The sequence below is a fragment of the Trachemys scripta genome, chromosome 11 (genome assembly GCF_013100865.1).
Source record: "Trachemys scripta elegans isolate TJP31775 chromosome 11, CAS_Tse_1.0, whole genome shotgun sequence".
Classification (NCBI taxonomy): domain Eukaryota; kingdom Metazoa; phylum Chordata; order Testudines; family Emydidae; genus Trachemys; species Trachemys scripta.
Genome location: NC_048308.1, coordinates 33,164,808 through 33,189,338, shown reverse-complemented (window position 1 = coordinate 33,189,338; position 24,531 = coordinate 33,164,808). Strand labels below are relative to the sequence as shown.

The 24,531-nt window shown below is 37.9% G+C and overlaps 1 protein-coding gene across 2 annotated transcripts in view; it reads left to right on the top strand.

Moving 5' to 3' along the window:
• GRB14 (growth factor receptor bound protein 14) overlaps window positions 1–23,888 on the top strand; it is a 93,894-nt gene extending 70,006 nt beyond the window's left edge. For both annotated transcript variants that reach the window (XM_034786366.1, XM_034786367.1), the window contains 9 exons: window positions 5,653–5,793; window positions 8,048–8,158; window positions 8,350–8,445; window positions 9,141–9,221; window positions 11,947–12,063; window positions 12,157–12,226; window positions 12,318–12,405; window positions 17,461–17,554; window positions 23,248–23,888. In XM_034786366.1, the coding sequence (XP_034642257.1) occupies window positions 5,653–5,793; window positions 8,048–8,158; window positions 8,350–8,445; window positions 9,141–9,221; window positions 11,947–12,063; window positions 12,157–12,226; window positions 12,318–12,405; window positions 17,461–17,554; window positions 23,248–23,394 (945 nt within the window). In that variant the 3' untranslated portion in view covers window positions 23,395–23,888. The remainder of the gene's footprint in view (window positions 1–5,652; window positions 5,794–8,047; window positions 8,159–8,349; window positions 8,446–9,140; window positions 9,222–11,946; window positions 12,064–12,156; window positions 12,227–12,317; window positions 12,406–17,460; window positions 17,555–23,247) is intronic.
• The last annotated feature ends 643 nt before the right edge of the window (window positions 23,889–24,531 follow it).

The following is a 24,531-nucleotide window of genomic DNA, read 5'->3' as shown; positions in this document are numbered from 1 at the left end:
GTGTTCTCCCCGCTCCCTCTCCAAGGTTTATAAACTGAGGTAGCTGGGAGTTATTTGACAAAACATTTCTTTTCAGAAAATGCTACTTTGTCGGAACCTAAACTTTTTGTGGAAAAGTTTCTCAGGAGATGGGGAGAGAGATGATTAGCTAAAAGCCCAGTGGATAGGACACTCACCTGGAATGTAGGAGACCCAGGTTCAAGTCCCTGCTCTGAATCAGCCAGAGCAGCAACTTTGACATCCCATGTCACTGTTCACCAGAATGTTAGCTTTTTGGGGTGTCTTTCTCGTTTTTCATAAACGTTTTTGATAGGGCTTGGTTTTGCCTCAATGCAGAATGGGAAAACCTCTTTCCACCCAATTCTGTTTATAACCTGGCCAAATCTGGGCTGGTTTTCCATGGGAACAGCAAAGGTGACTTCCTGCCAAATTTCACTTCCCTGCTCCAAAGAATGAAGGCATTATAACTTTGCAACAAACATGGTGAAATGGTTTTAAGATGGACAAACCAATATATTTTTCCATAACCTTGTTAGGCGAAATTGATGAACTACTTTTGCAGAAACGTTCCAAAAATATTCCGTCTGAGGCAAATAAAGTTTTTGGCAAAGTTTGAAGCAACTGAAAACTGGCCTTTATAATGGCAGTCGTTAAGCAACTTCACCTGTTTACTGTGCTACCAGCTCTGCCTATAATATAACTAAGCCCAAAATGTTATTTTTCAGTTAGTAATTTTCAAAGATATTTCCAAAATATACCCACAACTTGTATGCTAAATGTGCACATATAACCCTACATTTGTGCCTGCATTATCACTAATTTGCTTGCAAGAGGGCATGCTCACAAATTTATTGAAACATTTTTGGAGGCAATTCTTAAATATTGACCAATAGTAACACACATGGAGCAATACGGAAGCTTTCAACACCAAATTTGATTTTATGGGACTGAGTTAAAATCTGAGCAATTAAGTAGAAATTTAAAAGCAGTCTGTGTACAAACTGGATACAAAACTGCGTACAAAAAGGCTCTAATTCAAATCTGAAAGTTTAAAAAAAGAAGCTGGCTTTCTCTTAAATTAATCTTCATCCCATTTCTGTGAGAGTCAGGGTCTCTGCTCAAGAAGCAAGATGGTGCATCTAACCTTAAGGGCACTGTTAACACCTCTAGCACTTCAGATGTTTCACTGTAAGTTTGGGGGATATATATGAATAAGTTTATATAATGGGAAACATAACTTTAGGCCTAGATGTTCTCATGCAAGAACATTCACCTCTTCTAACTTTCCTCTTCCTTGGTTTTTATGTTCATCTCAGACATTTGAGTTTGCATCCTCTTGTCATCTGCTGAATTAATTTCTCTTTAAATAGGCTTTATGATGTCCAAACCAAGCTATAAATGTCTGATACTGTTGTATACTAGAATCTGTAATACACAATGACATTTTACACCAATGATATTTACAGTTCATTTGCTATAAATCCTATCATATCTCATCCCTATAGAGTAAAATAAATTGAATATTACTGCATTTTATATAACCAACCCATCCTTTTTTGAGAGTAATCCTCTAATTTTCTGTAATTTTTATCCAATGATACTTGGCTCCCTAATAAAGCTTTTCTTTGTCATTGATGATTTCTTCCAGCTGTAATAAATCTTGGTCTTAGCTTGGTTGGATTTTCATCAGAATATGTTTATCCATCCTACTATCTTTTACAACTCCATAACCTGAAGAGCAGGTTATTCTTCTCATTGTTTAGGATTTTCAGTATTCTTTCAGCATGGCAGTAATGATTTTGTCTGATGCTGTTAGTCACGATGTGTCTTGCCATGCAATCTTTTGCTACCCTGGGAAGAAAAAAAACAGATGATTTAGTCTTGCCTCATTACAAGTAATATTGTTGTGAACTACTTTAAACTGATAACACTAGTATTGGTGCAACGTTGATTGTTAAAGCAGAGCTTTGTATTGCTTTTAGCAATGTTGGCCTGCTGTTCAAGGAATGCTGTTTTGGTTATCACTTTGTCATGCGTATCTTCCTAGTGAGAGGATAGGTAGAAGGATACAGGGCCTAAAATGGGGGTCTTATGCGGTTAGGGAGCCATTAATTGACTCTTCAGACAAAATGGGCAAAGGTACTAAAATTAAGAGCTAGATTCTTCTCCACAATCTGTATGAAGAAAATCAACAGCTGGCCTGTACTAGAAAGTTAGATTGACCTAGCTGTATCATTCAAGCATGTAAGCCCCACTGTAGACAATGCTAGGATGACTGAAGAATTCTTCTGTTGACTAGCTACTGCCTTTGAGAGATGGATTTACTGCAGCTACTGAAGAATCCCTTCTGTCACTGTTGTAAGAGTCTATACCACAGCACTGCAGCAGTGCAACTCTTTCAAACTCTCCTAAAGCCTCCCTTTGAAATTGGTCTGTAGGATTAAATTACAGCTTTAATATAGTCTTTTTATTCACTATCACATGTGCCTGAAAAATAATGTATTTGTATGTTTACGTTATTCATCTTCCTGTCATATGCCGTAAAACCTTCTTAGCCTTGATAATATCTCAGACGCATACACTTTCAAGTTGAGATTAGCACGTCTTTGCCTCAAACTTCTTGCTTCTAGAAGCCCGCATTATTTGATATTTGTGGGCTCATCAAGCAATGTTCAAAACCAAAAGCAATAAGAAAGCAAAATTAGCGTTTCCTTCTTTTCACTAATCACAATTTTTATGCCTCCTTCAAGTGCACTCTTGCATGATAAATATCACTTATGGCTGCTGAAACGGAGCTGTATTGTGGAACAGTGCCTACATTGCAATGGAGATGTTGGTCCCTTCAGCTGTGAGCAATGCTGGAAAACCGTTCGCATAAGCAGCTCTAGGCCCTGATTCTGAGACTGTTCTGTGCATGAATAGTCCTGTTGATGGGACTATTGACATAGAGGACCCTGTGTATTCTGCGATTCTGTGGGCAAAAATTTTACTGAAAAATTTGACCTTTGCTGGAAAATTGTGCTCCACAATCTTTCCTTTTCGTTTAAAATATGTGTTTAGCTCTTACGGCCATTGGGCAAACCTCAGAAAAATGAAGAGAATGGTAATTAAAGCAATGTGCCTGCCTGAATCTGTAGCAAGACTGAAACAATAGCTCTGAGATACAAACTGCTCTAATATAATTCAAAGCTCTGTGGGCTCAATGATTCTGTAGCCATAAGAATTTAGCATATTTCCATGGTATTAGCCACTTTTCTGCAACCAGGTTCCTGATACTTTGTTCTGTCTTCCTGCTCTCCTGGATTCTGCTTGCAACTTTTTGTCTCCCGCTTTCCCTACAAGAGGAAGTTAATTGGCTCATAGCTTACAGATTCTAAGTCCAGAAGGGGCCATCGTGATGATCTAGTCTGACCTCCTGTATAACACAGGCCATTAAACTTCCCCAAAATAATTTGCAGAAAAAAAATCTAATCTTTATTTAAAAATTGTCAGTGATAGAGAATCCACCATGACCCTTAGTGAACTGTTCCAATGGCTAATTACTCTCACCATTAAAAATTTACTCCTTATTTCCAGTTTTAGTGCATGCTTCTTGCTCTGTGACATGAAGCCATCCTATTGCTGGGATGCTATAACAGGCGTCCAACATTCAGACAGTGAGCAGAGAGCGCCAGAAATACAAGTTCATGAGCTAGACACCTTGGAGAAAAGCACAACTGCCAAGACTCTGGAGCAGGGAGATGAGCCACTGCAGCTAGCTACAGCATTCTCCTTTCCTTTCCACACAGGAGGGGAAGGTGGTTCTGACCTGACTGCCTAGAAAACATTGTGCATAGTCCAGGCCCATGGTGTGGAGATTGCCACAAAAAAAAACCACATCCTGAAGTAACCATCATAGAAAACAATAATTTTATTTCAATATTTATTGCTGTGTGTGTTTGTGAGGGTGTAAATATGTGGGAATGAAGGGTATTGCATGATAGAATAAATGTAATAATGCTTCAGAACATGAGTTTCTGATGCACAATTTGCTGCAGAGTGCATAAAGTTACATGTCTGCTTAAGACTTTACAGGATCATGGTTATAGTGTATAAGACAAATTACTATGTTAGTAGGAGAACATACCATATATACTTGATCACAAGCTGGTTAGTTTATAAGCCGCCCCGCCCCCCCCCCCATGGATAAGTAAAAATGGAAATTTTTTATGACCCATTCATAAACCGACCCTATAATTCGGTGTCGGCAAACTTTGGCTCCTGGGCCATCAGGATAAGCCGCTGGTGGGCCGAGACGGTTTGTTTTTCCTTCGAGTGTCCACAGGCATGGAGGTAAACTTAAGTAAATAAAGTGTTCCAGCCTACCAGTGGCTTATCCTGATGGGCCGGGACAGCAACTGGTGGGGAAATTTGGGGTGGGGGGAGAAGCTGAGGGTCAGAGGAGTAACCCCGGTGACCACCCCCCACATCACCCCACCCCTTGCAGGGATTCCACATAGAACTCCAAGATGAGAGATTTATATGAGGGAAATGGACTGAGAACCCCTGGCCTGGAGCTGAATCTGTTTCTTGGGTTGAATTAAGAAGTGTTCCAGTATCTGATACAATTTCTTGGGCATTCTGTCAAATTTTCAAAAGGCATGATATATTCCTTTAGAAAATTCAATACAAATAGCAAGGGCAATGCATTGAACTAATAAGGAATGCTCTTTATGGAATATATGTACCTTTATCTGTCTATTAAAGGCCAATTCCCTCATAATAAATGGTGTTTGCTTCTCTGTGGCTTCAATGTTTGTAAAACTATAGTGTCACATTGGCACAGAATGTTGTGGTAACATACTGTGTAAATATCTGCAAACTATCCTAGGGAATAACAAATTTTTACCTTGTCAAGGACTTGGAATATTTCTGCCTAATGTATTTGCAAAATAATGCAGCTAAATTTTTTTTTCCTCTAGGAGGAAGGCTCTTCTCCTGAGGGTTTGAAATTTAGCTTTGATTTCAGGGTCACTTTATGCATACTTTAATTTTCAGTCAGTGCTCAAAGTGTGCATGTTTGGGTTTTTGTGTGGTAGAGAGAGGGGTATAAGTGGTGATATGCTCCCTCACCCCACACGATGACATGTGCCTACCTCTTATAAACTTGTTTCCTTTCCAGTGGTTTTTCAGCTGGCAGGAGTTAGAATTGGGAGATATGGCATTAACCCACCACTTTTAAAAACAGGACAAAAAACAAACAAAATACCCTAGAGCATTATTTTCAATTAAATTTACAAACTACTGCCATGAATATCTATCTGAACTCCTTAAGTTTTGTAGAAGGCTCTTCTTTCTTTCAGGGTGCAAGAACTTAGGTTTTATATGTTATATGGTGTTATTTATGGCCTTCTCTAAATTTCTGATGGATCTTTGAAGGATTAACTTCCTCCTTTAGTTACCAGAAACTTTGTTCAGTGTCTTTTATGCTGTTGTAAGTAGATGGTCCCACTGTTTTGAGGCATGTGTATAATTTTCCATTTTTGAAGTGTGTATTTGTACCATTTAAACATTTAAATTTTAGTATAATGTTGGCAAAACTGTTGAATAGTATGTTAATAGAAGAGAGAGCTGGCTTCAGGTGGGAAATACATATGCAATATTTTGTTTCAGATGTTCCTAAGTTCCAGCACATATCCTGAAATTCATGGTTATTTGCATGCAAAGGAGCAGGGGAAGAAATCATCATGGAAAAAATTATACTTTCTTTTGAGAAGATCTGGCCTGTATTTTTCCACTAAAGGGGCATCAAAGGTAAGTCTAAAATATGACAGAGAACAATAAGCATAGGGCAAGTGTGTATTTTCATTTGCAGTAGTTTTAACCTAATTTTATTTCAATCCATGGTAATTAAAGGAAAAAAACCTTGCTTCCCAATTTCCTGTTCAAATGTTCATTCTAAGGATAAAACATGATTGGGAGTAAGGATATATAAGAACAGGGCTTCAGAATAAATTAGAATTTCTTGTATAAATCTGAGTACCCTGGCCTAACAAATCTGGTTCATTCTGAATATATTAATTTAAATTTATTTTTCAGTCAGGCAACACCAGAGCTCTTTAAAAATAAATTCTGCATTTCAGATCTACTAGCTGAGAATTCTGAAGGGTGAGAACATAAGCAAATGTTAACTGTTGTTCCTGAATGTACCATTTGGACCTGTCTTTCAGAGCATTTATTTATTTTTAAGCAAATGAAAGGAGAAATTTTGCGGAAAAATAATTTGTAGGAAATTTTTTAGAGCGCCTCAATTTTTATCATGACGCTCTGTATCCATACCTCCTCCCTGCTTTTCTTGTTATTTTTTTTTGTCTGTACTGGAAGCATAACTATTGACACCCCTGTTAAACAGGGTGCTTTGGAGATGAGAACTTTTATGTAACTCACTTAGAATAAAGATTTTGTTAGTCTGAACTTCTGTGTTAGCTGTCAAAGTATTTCCACAGCTGTCCTCATTTAATTGAGGACACAAAGAAGCAAACAAAAGAAACTTGACTGGTTTCAACTTGGGGAAAGGAATTAATATTTAGAATGGGACTGGACAGTAATTGCTAAAATATGTTGTTTTCTTCTGATGTGTTTTTAAAAAAGGGAATTAAAAATAAACTGCAAAGTGACTTCAAAAGTTGTTACATTTTAAGATGTAATGAATCATTAAGCATTATGGCTTATATCTCATGTATGCTTTGCCAGAAATCAGTTCATTGGTGCTACATACTTTTCTCACAGAAAACTGAAAGTTTGCTTTTTGGCTTTGTCTAGTTTTGGGCATTTTCCTCTGCTGCAGCAGGTAGAATGTTCAGTGGCCTTTTTCTGGATTTCTTCAGTCAGTTCAACTTCTTCTGTCACAGTATCAGGCTGCCATTTGGAACAAGATAAGAGCTTCAGATGAGTGTAGTTATTAGTATTTAAAGAGGCTGTCTGGCTAAAAGGGGAAGCACTCAGTATTTCTCTCCCTGAAGATATTCTGTGTAACTTATTCTTTTTATTATACTTTTCCTAACTTACTGTTAATTTCCTTGTAAAGGTAAATTGCAAGTTTAATTTTTGTAAACTTCCTCAAGCAAGTGTGTGGTATTTGTATTTACAAGAGGAATGCTATTATTTTGTTACTGGGGCACATGCACAGAATGTAATTTAAGATGGCTATACAGTCTCTCCCTCTTCCTCCCTCCCTCTCCCCTCCCCCCCAAAAAAGGAACAAGCAGCTCCCTTCAAAACAAACAATTCCTCCACTCAGCCTCTTCACAAGGAAATGCTGGATGACGAGCTAATCATCACATTATGTAGTCAAGTTTGTGTTTTAAAATGGAGTAAAAATTCCTGTTTCTCCAAAAGTACGTGGCCAGTTGGTGTGACATTTCACACCAGGTTAGTTTTTTATACCCTTTTAATTTTCTATGTAGTGTGGTTTTGGTTTCTCCTCATGCATTTTTAATAGTTAGGATTTAGGCTCCGCCTGAATATTTGTCTTGCAAGGTTTGCTTTTCACTGTTGAGTGATATCTCAAAAACTACTATCTATCAACACCAGATTGTTCGCAAGTTAGGACTTGAGGAGATATGATGCAACAGGGAAGGTTTTAATTTTTGATTGAGGGCTATATTTTGGCCATTGTTCACATTATATATGAAAATTTATGCATTGTGCACAAACCTTATTGATGGAGGCCAGGTGCAAACTAACCTGATTAATAGGGTTGGGTGCATGCAAATCTGATTGGATCAGATGTATATAAGCCTCATAGATGGAAAGCACACTCTTGATTGATGGTAAGGGCCTAGGCACATGCAAACCTGAGTGGTTGATAGAGATGTATTTTTAGCATAGATAGATCTATTTTTTTAATATGGATTGTAGTGTATTTCCAAGAGAGATATTTATCATGCATTTAAATTTACTGTATAAATATTTATATCTTTTTCATATAGTTATTTATTCTAATTTCCTTCATTGGTTTATAATAAAGTAAAAAGGGCTAATTGTTTTATATTGCTTTTCCTTTCAGGAACCAAGGCATCTGCAGTTTTTCAGTGAATTCAGCAGTAGTGATATGTATATGTCTTTAGCAGGCAAAAAGATGTCTGGAACACCAGCAAACTATGGATTCTGCTTTAAGGTACAGGCTTAATATTTTGATAGATATATGCTAAAGCAAGCTACAGTTCTTAGGTAAGCTTAAGTTTCAATAAGATTTTAAAAAAAGATTCAGCTGTCTATTATAAAATAGGAGAATTAGTGGCTTTTATTTCAACAGGTATTATCTGCAAGATATGCATTAATGCTAAACAATGTGCTGTGGCCTTCTAGCCTAACAAAGCAGGAGGAGCCAGAGACCTGAAGCAGCTTTGTGCAGATGATGAGCAGAGTAGGACCTGCTGGATGATAGCAATTAGATTACTTAAGGTAAAATCTTCTGTGAAGTTAATTTCTTGCTAGTAATTTACTATGTTAAATGCTTTTATATTCTGAACTAGAGAAGCAAGGGTTACTTGTAGGTTTCAGTGTAATAAAAATCCTTAATTTTGTACACTGTGGGCTCTTTTTGACTTCTCTCAATAAAGAAGATAGACACTGAATTTCCAGTACAGTCGAAAAAGCTGGCACTGCTGCTACTGGTGCTGTCCCCGATTATGATGCAAGAACTTACTTGAGTGGTAGAAGAGGCTGCTTTTAGTGGCAAAGTAGGCAGAATGGGTCATATGGTGCCTATAAATGGCTAGAATTAACATACATGTAAGTTATTTCTGAAGAAAATGAAAACTGTAGCCATTTACTCGTTCTGGCCAACTTTTTGTGTTTTTTGAGGGATCAAAATTTATACATTCCAGTTTTGTACTTAGAGAATTCTCTTTAAATGTAGTGTCAGAAAACCATAATGAAAAATATATTTCTAAGGCAAGGATTCCTATTGTCTGTGCAGGCAGTTCTATTTTTAAATTCATGTAATTAAGCTAATAAAAATCAATCTTTCTAAATGAAATTCATTGTATAGTATTCAGGAGCTCCTGTATAATTTTTATTTAATACTTCAAGGTGGTACTACTAAAATCCCCACAATAAACTAATAGTGATAAGGTATATTATTTTTTTGGTTTTAGTATGGAATGCAGCTGTATCAGAATTACATGCAACCATATCAAGGTAGAGGTGGCTGCAGTTCTCTGACTATATCACCTATGGTATGTACTGTAATAACTTATTGAGCAAGTAAACTACTTAAAATGGAACCTATGGCAGAAGCAATGTAACCCGTGTCTGTGATCCCAGAAACATTTGTGTGTGCTTAACTTTAAGCATGTGAGCACTCATCAAAATCTTTCGGAACAATGGTCAGCTGCCCTTATTGACATTGGAGCTGGAGGTTGAGCCTTTACTGATTCCATGCACTCCCACTGTGTCTCTTTCTGTGCCAAGTGGCTCTTGGTGCAGGAGAGAATCTAGCCCTGTATTTGCACCATCCTTGAGCTACGGAATATTAAGCAATTCACCAATCAGTCCAGCAGCCCTCTTGAAAAATGACGAATATAAATGATCAAACTGAGATTGAATATGCAGAATATTCTCAGTACAGAAAGCAGTTAATTTCTCACATCCCTGAATCATAATTCACAGCAGTTTCAGCAATGCAGATCCCATTCTCTAAACTCCCCTTTTATCCAAACATCGCCTTTTATCCAGTCCTTGTTTGTACCTTTTACAAAAGTTTAAGCAGATTGTAATTCATTGGCCCGATCTTCAGCTCAGGATATGGCCCCAGGATTTGAAGTTACTCAGTTGTGATCTCTGATGAAGTAATTGTAATTAAATGTTTTTGATAGGAGTAGGCTGTCCTAATACCTATTATTGAAATCTCCTCTACTCTGAGTTCTAAAGTAATCTTTCTAGGGTTGTAACCGAATAGGACTATTTTAAGGCTAGATATTTTTGGTTAGGAAGCTTTAACTGCACAGGCATATCTTTTGTGCTCTACACATTGCTTCAAATTATAGAATCATAGGGATTTTTCTATTTATTTATATCCCAGTGCCCACCAATGGTTGCTGTGGAGCTACTGTACTTAGTATCAAGCTCCATTTATAAACCTGAGTGCCTAAGATACAAGTGCTTGTGCTAACTTTGAGTCTTCCTTGTCCATGAATCCATGTTTACTCAGTTACATGAAACATTAAATTACTTCCCTCTTGCAAACCTGACCCTCAGAATATTTTATACAAGAACTTGCTTGTACTGTTTTTATGCTCCTTCATAACAGCCAGGAATTTAACAGAAACACTGAAGTAGATCTTACAATCAGTGAAGGCATACAAACTAACATTACTCAATTTCTCTTAGCAGGCCCACAAAAACTTGTATTGGAAGTTTAGACTGTGAAGCCTAGTGTACAGTCACACATACCCCAAGTATTTAGCAATTTTGGTTGAATTTAAATGGCATGGGGGGAGGGGAAAGAGATGGGGGAGAAACAAAGTAGAGTATAAGAATCTCCAAGGATCTGAAGGGCATCTCAATTTCCCCTCCTGTTTTTAGGGGTGTTGTAAAGGGCTTTTGAACAGAAAGGAAAGTGCCAAATCCACACAAGACCAAATACGATTGTTATTGGTATCTTCTATTCCAGAACGGCTTGATGTCTCAGAGAAATATAAGGCTCTTTGAGCACTAGCAGAAAAATTCTTGCCTAAATATGGTTAACTTCAGCCTGTACAGGCTGGCCATACTATGTCCACAGCATTGGACACAGATGAGTCCATGCTGAAGTATGGAGTTTAATAGGCTTTCCTACTTGTGTAGTAATGTGGGCTTCCTGAATGGAATAATCTCTCTTCTTTCCCATACCTCATCTCAGCCTACCCATTCACACGGAACTGAGCTCATTGAGTTGAGTAGCACGGTTATGTTTGAAAGAGGTCTGCATTGTGAATACCAAATTATATTAAGCAGTGCGTGTTTAGCAGTTTTCAAAAGCTGTAATAGTAGGTAGGCCCATCATATACCCACTCTTAAATTTAGATGGGACCTTGGAAAAGCTATATTTTCACAACTGTACTGTAGTAGTCACATCAATGTATGATTTAGCCATCAAAAAGGTCACGTTGTTTTTTCATGATTTGCAGTTTTCTTTAACTCTATTCAGTGTGGCCATTGAAAAGGAAATTGCATCCTTGATGGACTTACTCTCTCTCTTAATGTATTTGAGTCACAGATCAGTGATGGGATATTACAGAATCATCTTGGAAATTTTTAGTCCTTTGGAAATGGTTCAATGGGTGTGGTGTGTTTTGTTTTTTTGTTTTTGGTAACAGTATTTGAGGTTCAGGGAAGTTGAAATTACTTCTCAGCATGCATGAGTACAGTTATTTTGTAAGGATCTAGTTTTATAGCATTGGTAAGACCACATACTCCAGTTCAGACCTGTGGCTTTTTTGGTAGATGGAGGCTATCATTTGAAGTAAGCAGAGCAAAAGTTTTTTGTACAGTGTCTCATGACAACCATCTTAACTAGCCATAAATAGTAAGCTGAGATAGTTTAGATCCACAACCTTAGCTACAGCTGGTGAGGACCAATCTTCAGTAGCTTAAGCATCTTCAGACCAGGTACTATTGGTTGCAGTGATGCAAAAATAAGACACATTATAAGTCTTACGATACTAAGTAGCCATTACCTTCTCCTTCCTCCCACATTTATCTTGCCAACTGGCCAAACATTAGTTCAGCTGGATAGTCTCCCTTGAAGAGAATTAGAACTACAAATGTTGTCCAAAGTGAAACAAATCTTGGTTGAGAGGAGAAAACCTTGCAAAAATTTGAAACACAACTGGCAAAATATAAAGTTTCAAAATAAGGTGTTTTTCCCCCCCCCCTTGCAAATCTGAATTCCCCTCTTTTTTTTTTTTTTTTTCCCCCCAGAGGAGCATTTCAGAAAATTCCTTGGTAGCAATGGACTTCTCAGGACATAGAAGCAGAGTTATTGAAAATCCAACAGAAGCCCTTTCAGTTGCAGTTGAAGAAGGGTTAGCATGGCGGGTATAAACACCTTTACTTTTTCAAAGTATTTTTTCTAATTTTATTTTCACACACAAAGCTTCGACACATGAATTTTTTTTCTCTTCCACTCAGAGAAAAGGGTGTTTACGACTCAATACACATGGAAGTCCTACCACTTCTCAAAGTGCCACATCCAGTGTAGGTATGTGTGAATTCATTTGCAGCCCCAGAAGAGACGCAATAATGTTTATGATAAAACAGTTTTGTTAAAACAGTGATCTTTATTTTTCCAGCTATACATAGAACACAACTGTGGTTTCATCATAAAATATCTAGGGATGAAGCTCAACGACTTATTTTACAGCAAGGACTTGTAGATGGGTAAGCTGATTTCTTAACTTTTTTGGGTTGTAGTTATGGTCAGAAAAATAACTACATAGAAACATTATTTGCTTATTGAAGGGTTTGTGTCATGATATCTGCTTAATGGAAATAAAATAAAAACATTCATATTATTTGAGCTATGGGAGAACGAGTTGGATTGTATTAGGGATCTTTCTTGAACAATAAAATAGTGCTCTAAAGCTCCGATTCTGCAGTTGAGTGGATGGACTGCTGCATTTGCACAGAGCCATGTTGAAATCAATGGGCTCTGGATTGGCACAACAGTCTGTCATCTACACTGTCAACTGTAAGATCAGGGCCTAAAATTGGATTCCAGCATCTCTTACTAGTGATGACTCAGAAAACATTGCTTGGCTTTCATACCATCTGTGCGCAGTTTACAAATGGATTCTTCCAACTGCCAGCACTAGAAACTCAACCTCGGATTTGAAAGTAATTGAGAGAGAGTAAATGTTGAACTTCAAGATGAGTCATTTAGTCTTCTAATGATATACTTTAAATATTTAAAATATTTATTCTCTGAAAAAAAGTACAAGGATAATGTATATTTCATATTTATTTGTCCAAATTTTCATATTTCTTTGATTGCTTCCAAATCTCTTCTCCTGCCTTGCTGTAATACAGTTGCGTTTTGTGGTACCTTTTTTAAAGTTTAGGGCTTCCTCAGCCCCATAATTCATCTGTATAAGTTCCCCTCTTATTTTGGCCTCCCTGCTGGCCTTCCAGATATGAACTCTTATCATCCATCTAACCTATTAGATTGGGCCACCACTTCAAATTTTTCTGGAGCTCAGAATAATGCTATTGGAAACCCCTTTAGATCACTGATTTAACACAGTTTCCTATATCTGTCAGAAAGGGCTGCACAAAAAGTGGCTCACAGTGCTGAAAACATTTTCCATTGTGGAGCTCTGAATCTCAGCTGCAAAACCAAGAGCTCCATCCTCCTTGAATTCTGTTCACTGCAATGATATTAGCAGCTGGTCTAATAAAGGGAAGTAAGATTTCTAGTAATGTACTCAGCAAATAATGTTTCTGAGGTATGCAGATTTAAAGTTGCAAAACCTGCTTTTTAAATCGAAAAAATTAAAACAGTGGATTGGGGAGCAAAGAGAATTTGAGCCTAGAAAATGACCGAAAGTTCTCTGTACAATGTTGGTGTGTGATAATACCCTGGTGTCTATAGAGGGATGTGCATTGTAGTTTGGTGGGAGGGATCTTGTTGAATAGACTGTCTAGAATTATTTGAAACTGGTAGTACCTGTAATCCATGGACTGGCAGCTTGCATTGAACACAGATATATCTGCCCAAAGTGTATACTAGACATTAGTGGTAATGGCACCGATAATACAGTATGTGACAAATGTTTCACTTGCTTAGTTGTCTGAAAAAATGAACTACCACCTTTAATGTAGAGGCTTTGCATGAGAGTAATAAGATGTTCTATCTGTATAGGCTTGCACATGTATCAGGCAAAATTCTCCATTCCTTGTGTAGAGCCTTGGTGGGTGTCAATTCAAAGATAAGTGTTCCAGGCAATGAAACCCACTGTGTAGATGCAAACAGATTATAGGCTGCTGTTCTAGTATGTGGCCTGATAAATAGTGTTCATACTGGCTTATAAAAGAGGAAAGTTAATAGTTTAACAAGGGCTATTATGTAAAGGAACTGCAGCAGGCTGATAATGGTGCCATCACTTGAAGAGAGTGCTGAACCTAATTACAGATAGCAACAATTTTAAAGCATTTTTTGAGACTCATCATGGTACAACTGCTTTCTCAGGGGATGAAGGGAATACTAATGAGTCACAGATCTAATCTCCAGTAATTTTACAAACTTGTCTATTTTCTGGAAAGTTTGTCTGTGAGCACTGCATGTGTCTAGGCTGTTTTTCTTCCCAAGTTTTACTACATGCCAAGTTTAGGTGAAGTAGTGCAATAATTTGAAAGCATTTGGGGCTATTTTACTTTTAATCCAAGTTTACACGTTTGTTAGTTTCTCTGTGGAGTTTAGGAAATGCAACCCATAAATAAAATACATTTATGACTGATGTGGGGTGTGTGTGTGTGTGTGTGTGTGTGTGTGTGTGTGTGTGTGTGGAGAGAGATGAATATACTCTGGGATGTTTCATTTTGGATCTACTAAATTTTAAGCAATGATATTTGCTTTAAAGCGTGGCAGAAGCTGCAGCGAGATTATGGTTATGATATTTGACTCTTAGTGGCTATTTGAAGGCTTTTTAGTTAATAAATTGCTGACAACCAGGATTTAAAACTACTTGGCTTCTGATGCATGGAAAGGATAATATCATTGTCATCATAGTCATCGAAGAGCCCAGTTCAGTATGCATCTGGTCAAGCGGGGAACTTCTTACAAATCAGGGTTATTTGGGCTTTGGCACCCAAGGTACGTGTTTGTGTGTGTGTGTAGGTCGGGGGGAGGGTAGTGGGGTTGATGGTTTTTAGAGATAGGGTGGGCTTAATGGGGGGAGGATGATGGGTTTTAGATGTGTGTCAAATTCTATATCTCTGGATACTTTTGTTTGTTCGTTCATTATGTAAGTTTTAAAAGCTCCTAAAGCATGCACAAGGATAGCTTAGGGTTGAGGGACACCATCATCTAAGAGGAAATAATCCACACTTAACACGAAAACAGGGTTAGGAAAGGCTTTAACTAGTTTAAAAAAATAAGTAACTAACAAAAGAAAGGATGCGGCCCAATAACAAAGAGACAAGGCTGCTGAAATGAGTGGGCCTTATGATGTGCCCTAAAATTAAATTATGAATATGAATGCGTTGGCTGAGTCCTGATCCTCCTTTCCAGCCTCTTCTCTTGTGGTCTGATGTAATTACCCATAATGTTTAATTTGGACAGTAAGCTGTTTCGGATGGGGGCCTTATTTTGAATGTCTGTAAAGTGCCATGCTCAAATAATGAAATTGTTTGTATGATGTCCAGACCAGTTTGCCCGTCCTTAATGTTAATGTTTGAATTATAAAATACCATATGATTTATGCATGGGATCTAACCGTAGCCTGAAAACTTTTTTGCACAGCCCTGGAAAGGGCAAAGAGATTATTTTTAGGCCGCTAGATGGTGTGGGAGAGCTTTTTAGAAAAGTCTGAGTATATTCATCACTCTATATAAACTCATTTAAACCCAATTAGCTACTTTTACTGGTATAATATATGCATAGTTGCCAATATATGTATTTTTTTTCTCCCCATGGACATGTCTCCAAATGAGCCGAGCATGAGGGTTCTGAGGTCATCCTGGTGAATTTTAGTTTATTTTAATATAAAATGATCAAGGACTTCAGAACTGCTAACCCTAGATAAATCCTCCTTAATGGTTATTATAACCATACCTATACATTGGGGATTTACATAAATGTGTAGCAGTTTGGAGGCCTATATGAGTCAATGGAGGACCCTATAAGCTTCCTATCATCTTCTTTTTCCCAACAACTTTCCTTCCCCTAACAGCCTCTCCTTTGCATGTAATTGTCTGATTGTGTGTGTGTTTGGGCGGGGGGGTCCAGTTGCTCACTACCCTTACACCCTGCCAGGATGTGCATGGGGAGGATAGAAGACTAGTTCTCATTCTATTGGTGACTATAAAAGGCAGCCACTCATTTTCTCTACCCATGTGGATTTCTCCTTCAATGGATTCTTTCTTCATTTCCCTTTTTGTGGAGTGGTTACCCCTCTCTCAGTTCTGTATAATTCATCCAGTCCAGATTGTCTCAACTCCAACTATAGCAACTGCTTTGTTCTATATCTTTAAGCTATTCTCCTCTGTACATATTCCAGCCTCGAACATAAGTATTAATTGAAGCAGCAGAGGACACGGCTATGCCAGGTGCTATTCCATCCTTTCTTCACAGCAGTTCCTATTGCCAATACTGCTGCAAAATCCCCCCAGCTGCAATAGTGCCCAGGACAATGGCTGCCAGAAAAACTGGTCTCGAATGGCATTTCAAATCTTAGAACAGCCCAACTAAGACTGGGTCTGTTGATAGTTAAGAATATTTTACTTGAGCTCTGCAATAAAACAGCCAGTAACTTGTAAACTTGAGAGTTTGATTCTGAATGGGGAAATTTCCTGCTCTACAGATGTTAATGTTTGTTGTATGCATATATTTGCCAGTTGTAACAATCTGGCCAGCATAAAGTCTTGTACCATATCTCCTATAAACTTTCCATTGAACTGACAGCTTGCAAAGTTAGCAATCTTATATGCATTTGCTCTTATGCCATATGAGCAACACTCACATAGACTGGGATTTTCAAAAGCCCTTAAGGGAATTAGATGCCCAAATTCCATTGATTTTAATGGGAGTAAGGTGCTTAATTCCCTTAGCCTCCTTTGAAATTTCCAGCCATACTATTTGAAGATTTAAAGAAACAAGTAGCAATGTATCAAGTGGACTATTGAATATAGAAACTGAAATGTTCTCCTTCACTCTGAAGTACTTTCTAAGGTAAAATTTCCATATGTCAATCTACTGGTGATTGGTGCCTGTGGCTTCTTCTGATGAAAATAAATAAGTTTTTACAATTTCAATGTGAAAAATCACAGGCTGCCATTTCTTAGCATTCTATCCCTGTATAATTTGTGATTTTTTGTAGCTGTCAAGATCTTGGTCAAAACTTTGCTAAAAGTGCAAACTCTTAAACATGTTTTCATGTCTGTGATAAAGAGCTACACCTAGACATTGACATACAGCAGCTGTTAACTTTAAATACTTTGTATCTATCATTGTGTAGATGCATTTTTTTTTCATGAGACATGTTTGATGAAATAGACTATTTTAAAGCTAGTATTTCCAATTCTGATACTTTCTCAAAACATATAAAGATTTAAAGCAGAACTCTCGAAATTAAACTTCGGTACAAAATTGGTTGAATTATTTTTGATGTTGATTAATACTGTGTTTGCAATTCATTACAGTGTTTGTTGGAAAGCTACAAAAAATTTCTAACCATTCAACATGAGCTTACTTTGAAAATTCCTAATCTCTCTCCCCAGGGTTTTCTTGGTACGGGATAGCCAAAGTAACCCCAAAACGTTTGTATTGTCAATGAGCCATGGACTAAAAATAAAGCACTTTCAAATTGTACCAGTAAGTAACACTTGTTAATTTGTATATAATTGAAAAGGCATAATAGTGTGCCACACTCTTGAAGATATTTTTTCTGGTATATGGAAGATGGTAGATATTGGTACTACAGTATTAGACACTAGAAAAGCTTAGAAAAACTTCTCTCACCAACGGAAGTTTGGTCCAACAAAAGCTATTATCTCACCACCTTGTGTCTCTAATATCCTGGGACCAACACAGTTACAACAACCCTGCATAGATAGAATTAAACATTTTATGGAACTTGCTGTTTAATTTGTTATAAGATTTGGCAATATTGTTTTGGGTTTTGTGTGAGCTGTCCTAAGATGAGGGCAAGTCTATTTTTCAAACTAAATAGAAACACCTCTTATGGGATGAAACTGTTTTATTTTTGAATGCCTCTCAGCTTCCTGACCCCACACCTTTTTTTCTTAAATTTCGGTTAGATGGACCCACCTAGGTTAGAAATCTTAGTCAAGTGCACAGGCACTCCCTCTGTTCAGAGCAGCTTCCTTCCTGTTTCAGGGCCCAGTCTTTTTGGTTCAGTGCCCTGTGACCCTTCTGATCCCACACACTGATTATCAAGAAGCTCCCAGTCAGCACCTAGGTCCAGTACAATGAGTAGTTATTTAAAAAACTCTGCTCACATATATAAAATGTTCTCCTGATCCCAAAGGGTCAGCCATGTTACCAGGTCAGTATAGGTTTGGATCTTACCCAAAACATCACGCTGCCAGCCAATCCTTTAGTGTCTAAAACTAAAGGTTTATTATAAAGAAAAAAGGAACAAGAAGAAGAGATGGTAAAGCAGTCACATACATACAAAAACATCACAGTCCATCAGGTTCCTAGCAGTATTGGTGAGTTTGCTGCCTTGAAAGTCCTTCTGTAACAGATGGAATGATGGGTCATTGAGTCCTTTGTTCAGAGCTTTGTTTGTTGCAAAGTTCTTCCAGAGGTAAGAAGCAGGAATGAAGACAAAAAGCAGAAGGTGCAGCTGCCTTTTATCATCTTTTGCCATGCAGCTTGATCTCCTTTGTTCCAAACACAAGCTGCCTAGCATGTGGCCTGGAAGCCTTAGAGTTCTGTCCATAAGCATGCCCCTGCATGCCCTGCTGAGTCATCAGGTGTATCCCTTGCCTTCTCTCAATGGGTCAATTGCATAGCTGATGTCCCTGAATGGGTTGTCAAGCAAGGTAGGCAGTGCTAATGCCAACCTGTCTGGGGGTGTCACCCAGATGCACAGCACAAGTTTGGAATACAGACATACCATAGATATAAGTTACAATACAAAGGTGATACAAACACATCAAAGAGATTATAATACGTGGCAAATTATAACATTTTTGCAGATACCTTACATAGCATAACCCATTGCAATTTTACAATATTAGTATTTTTAATATCCTAAAGTGTCCCCCAGATTCCATCCAGACTCAGAAGCCCCATTTCCTGCCTCATGTTGCCTTGGTGTATCTATGTACAAGGGCCAGTAGGGTGGATAGATATTCTCACTCTTCCTCAGTGTACATTCACTTTTTGGTTAAAATTGATCAGTTACCTGGGGTTAATCTTGAAATCTCTTGTGGGTTTACTGAAGTACAGCCATATTTCCATTACTTTCTCAGTGAAAGCAATTACATAGCATGTGATGCTCTTGACATAACAGTGGGGTAATCCCATCCATTCCACTGACTCTGGAGGCGGTATTAAAGTTCTTCCACTTTCTTTCCATCCTGCTTTGTTGAAATATATTTTCATTGCCTGCTTTAGCCCTAGTGCTTTGCATTTACCTAGGAGCCACAGCTACTATTTCTCTTTCCAAAAAGAATGTCCCTCCCAGACTGTCTTCTACTCTCAATCTCCAGGCCTCTTGATAATTCGCTTCCCCTGTTGGTTTTTTCAGGGGATTCTTCTATTCTGCAGGACTGGGCGCTTCCCCAAATGCTCTTTCCCTTGACTCACTGGCGCTCAGTGACTCCAGTGAGAGATTTCAGAGGGCCACCATTTGGTATTTCCATGCTTCAGCCTGTTCCTGTAGCCAGCATCCTAGAAATCTCCCTCTTTGCTGCACAATGGAGCTGAAACACTTCAGGAGATTCGGTAAATCTGATCTAGGTGCTCGAAAACCAGCCCGTAACCCCATAAGCATTGTGAACCATTAAGCAAAGTCAGTGCCAGGAGACAAATGTCCACAGTTTTGCACTGCCTAGACAGCTGGGGTGGTGGTATCTCTGGCCTAAATAGTTCAAGGAGATGACTCTTGGCACCAGTGTCTTTCCTCTTTGGACCCACCCTGTGTTCTCTATAGGCAGGGCCACTGACGATGTACCTCCGTTATCCAGTTGTTTCTATCTGTCCTTAGATCAGATGGAATATAGTTGAAACAGCTTCTTAGATTCCATACAAAAACTGAATGGTTCAGTCCCATCAGGATGGCACCCCTTTGACTTGCCAACTTCGGAGACTACCTTCTCTTTCCCCTACCAGGAAACAGACCCCTAGTTCTTTAACTTCTCCTGTGCAGGAAACTTCAGTTCCTCTTTAGAAAGTTTCCCTTCCCTCTGACCCAGACATGCCTCTTCTTCCCTCCTCAAAAAGCCAGTAATTTCTCCTAGACCTGTGCAGGTTGCTCTGCCAAACAGAAGCACTGTGCAAAAAATACAAGTATTGTTCATCCTTTATGGCTGCTAAAACCTTTCTCTCCTGCAATAGGATCCCTAGTGGAGGAAGAGGAAGTATCTGCTTGGTAGCATTCTCAGTCAAGAGTCAGGCCAACTTGTCCATAGGATGATCTGGAAGTTCTCATCACATTTATTCATACCATTTTGGAAATTGAGGAACCTTTGTCTACATCACTTCAATCCAAACAAGATTCTCTTAAAACGAAAAGTAAAAAAGGCAAAGCAGTTTATCCTATTCCGCAGTCACTAGAAAAAAATGGTGTAAATCAGAACAATTCAAGCCAGAAAGAGAGAGCACAAGAAACCGAGCCTCATGAAAATCGGTCCAAAAGGACAATGTTCTAAAATTCTCATCCATTCCAAATATTGATCCCGCCCTCTTATACCTGCGCCAAGAGTGCTTTCTGTGTAGGAAGATATTGATCTCAGTAGGTGGAGTCAGGGGCCTGAGACTTTGTTGATTTTTTTTTTTTTTTTTTTAAAGACATTTCCCTAAAACACATGATGATTTTAATCCTACACTTGTCTGAAGGATGGCATGCTTCACTTTCACAAAATAGATTTGGAAAGGAGTTGGCATCTATTTTTTTTAAACAATTATTTTCCCTATCAAATTCTGATGGCTCCAGCATCTCCATTAATTAATTGCTTAGAAGGAAGGATGACATGCATGGGAAAATGTATGGCCTAGTAATCCTAGACAAGGGTTACTTGTCCCTCCAAACTAATTCCTCACCTCAGCTTTTTCCAGGGATCTGTATCATTTTTTACACACATGAAACAATCAGCCCAGTTCCCATAGATCACTAAAGTCAGGAATTCTGCTTCAGGTTCTTCAGATCCCCAAAGGACTGGAGGTTTTTGCTAAGTTTTAGATGAGTGAAACTTAAATTGATCTGTTAATAATGTCTGCTTTTGCACAAGGCCTCTAACCTGCCAGATCTGAGCGAACACATCAAATGAGTTCCTGTATTTAATGGATGTAGAGCAGCATTTCTCCTGCTTCTCCAATATTAGCAATTTATTTAGCAATTCATGCAGGGATGTTGCACGATCACAAATGGATGTGTGATTGGAAAGTTGGAAAGGGAAATGGTAGGAGACAATTTCTCTTTGAGATGCACCATTTATGAAAATGTTTGAATGTTCCTTTAAAAAAAATAAATCCTTCACTGCTGTATGTTCCATTCCCAATTTATGCTTTGACTCTGGGCCACCACTATCAATTAATCACCATATATTCTGCTCTTCTAATGTCTAGAAAGCTAATGGCTATTCAGCTGTTCAAGTTGAGAGAGGATGGGGATACAATTACACTAGTTCTCGGACAATCATCTTCTAATAAAAACTTGATCATTCAGAATAACAACCTTGCAAACATGCTGAACATGTCAGATTCTTGGACACTGTGGTTTCCTCATTAATCTGCTGAAGAGCTGTGTTTCCCTTGAGGAAATATTCATGCAATTCAGTTCAAGGCAAACATCGGTTTGGAAATAACAAAAAACATTGTTACATTTTAATTCCTGATTAACAAATGCTTCAGCTCTCCTGAATGTTTCAGCTCTGCAATGTCTATCATGTTGGCATGATAGTTGTATGCATGCGTAGAGTCCCATGGATGACCGTGTATCTTCATATTTCTTGCTGGAAAATAGGCATTATCGGACCCATAGTGTGACATATGTTAACACTTCCTTATCTAGTAGTGTTTGTCCTGGACTGGTGAAATCTGAAAAAAGGAACTTAGAAGCCGCCTCCAGACTTAGAATGGGTAGGATAACCCAGTAGTTGTGGCCAGTGCAACTGCTGCTTACACTGAGATACCTTAATTACAGGTAAGAGAACTAATTTTATCCATCCCAGAAGGATGGTTACATCTTTCCTCTGTGCTGCAGTAACTGCTGCTGCAATGTGATCACCATTTTAGGGTCTTCTTTTGTGCACTACTATTCACTGTCGATAAATTGCCTTCTTTCATTAATTGATCAATATTACTGTTAAGTATCAAATGTTTTAGTACCAGGGCTTCAGATTCCTTTTTCTGCTGATTGAGGATATTCTATTAGCCAAAGAATTAGTTTAAGAATTAATTAGGTGATGCAAATTATGGGACTATTCATTTGTAATAGTTTAAAATTGGAAATATTCTCTGTAAATCTTTTTGTGTGTTTGTGTATGGATTTTAAAGTTAGCCAAGTTAACCTTATAGTGGGTATTTTCCACCCTCTCTTTTCCTGTGGTTAGTGTGCTAGTATACACATGGCTATCTGGAGCAGCAGGAGTCTCTCTCTCTCTTTTTCCCTCTCCTCCTGCTCCCCTGTTGTTGCCTCTGGCAGCAATGAACATATTACTGTGCTGCCACCATCGTGGTAGCCAACAGTAGAAGGCTCCTGCCTGGAAGCACCTTCTGCAGCAAAGGCTACGTCAATGCACGAAAGTAACTATGAATATACAGCCACCCACTGCTACACAAAATATACTAGGTACACAGAAAATTGAGTATAATGAGAGTAGGGCAAAAAGTAGTTCTAATATGACACCTCTTTGTTTGGAGAGAGAGAGAGAGAGAGAGAATGCCTAAATTCAGATTTCTTGTTTTATGAAGGCTCAAGGTTTTTATGATTCCAATTAAATCTTTGCATGTGATATCATCAGATGTTCTTTCTGAATAAAAGCAAAGGCATAATAGGCTGACGTTAGCAATTTTCATGGCCTAATGTTCTAATACATATTCAACCTTGCTTCCTTTTACCTTATGCATTTACCTAAAATTGACAAGAAGTTAGAGAATGCACTACTTTTTCTACTGGTCACTTCTGAATTTGCTATGAATGAACACTAAGCTTTTCCCCTTCCCCACATACTATAAATAACTCAGGAGCATGAATCTACACAAAGATGTCACACAGCCTGATTTCATTAAAGATCAACAATGTACATATTTTGAATGTCTGACAAACACTGTAGCTCAATAGTGTTTTGTTATTTTTTCCCCCCCTTTTATAGCTGGAAGATGATGGAAAGCTATTCTATACACTGGATGATGGTCACACCAGATTTACTGATATCATCCAGCTTGTGGAGTTCTACCAGCTCAATAAAGGAGTATTGCCTTGCAAGTTAAAACACTATTGTGCCCGAATTGCTCTTTAACCAAAACCAAGTTGGTTCACCAAATAGAAAAAAGGAGATGCTAGAACACTTTTCCAAGGCAATTCCTTGGGGGCGGGGGGAAGAGTCATTATATTGAAATAGTTGTGAATTTCAGATGGAAAGAAAAGTTTATATGCTCTGTACAGAAAGTACTTTGCATTCTAATTGTCACTGCAAAATAACTTTACAGTCAAATGAACTTCAGAAAAAAATATTTCATGTGAAATTATGTAATGTTGCAGCACTGGAATCTTTTTCAAATGCAAACAGATATTTTTAATATTATGCAACTTTATTTATCAAAATAAAATTGGAGAGTGCCTCCTTGTTAGTAATAGATGACTAATAAATGAGTTAATTGCATTCAGAAATACTCTACACTGTGGAATAAAAATTGTGTGTGTGTGTAACATCAATTTTGGGTGGAAAAAACTAGAAGCTGGATTGTACTTAATTTGTAATAAAACAAAATTATTTTGCACTATATTTTTAAATGCTATTTTGTGGCTTATTTCATTCAAAAGTGAAAATATTCTGAATTAACCCATTAAAATTACTTCTAATATCTTGACTAATTCTGGATCAGTTGTGTTATGAATTGTACTATTGCTGCTGTAAACCTTTATAGGTTTTCTCTTAAGTAGTGACTTGAACCACATTTTATTATACATATTTGGAACATATGCAAATGAGCATGCATATATGTATTTTGTAGTGCACATAATGTGCATGTGTACATGTGCAATCTTTTATTTATCCATAGGCACTTAAGAGGGCCCTGATTTTAGTGTTATATTTTGGAAGTAAGGGTATGTGGAATGCTATCCCCTCCCAAGATAAGAGTTAAACTGGATTGTGGTTGTCTGTCTGTGTGTGGTTCAAAAAACAAAAACAAAAACAAACAAACAAAAACCCTCCCCAAACGATTGCCTACAATATTAACAGTCTGATTGCTGATAACATTGCACTAATGACCAATTGGAAATCAATTAGTTCAAATTTGCAATATTAGTGACCAGCCCATTTCCAAAAAGCCTTTAAATAGCCACTCAGCTTCTAGTACTTCCATAAAAACTAACAAACAAATACCCCTCCACAATCTGTGCCACACACCAGAGCCCCTTCCCTCTTGAATGT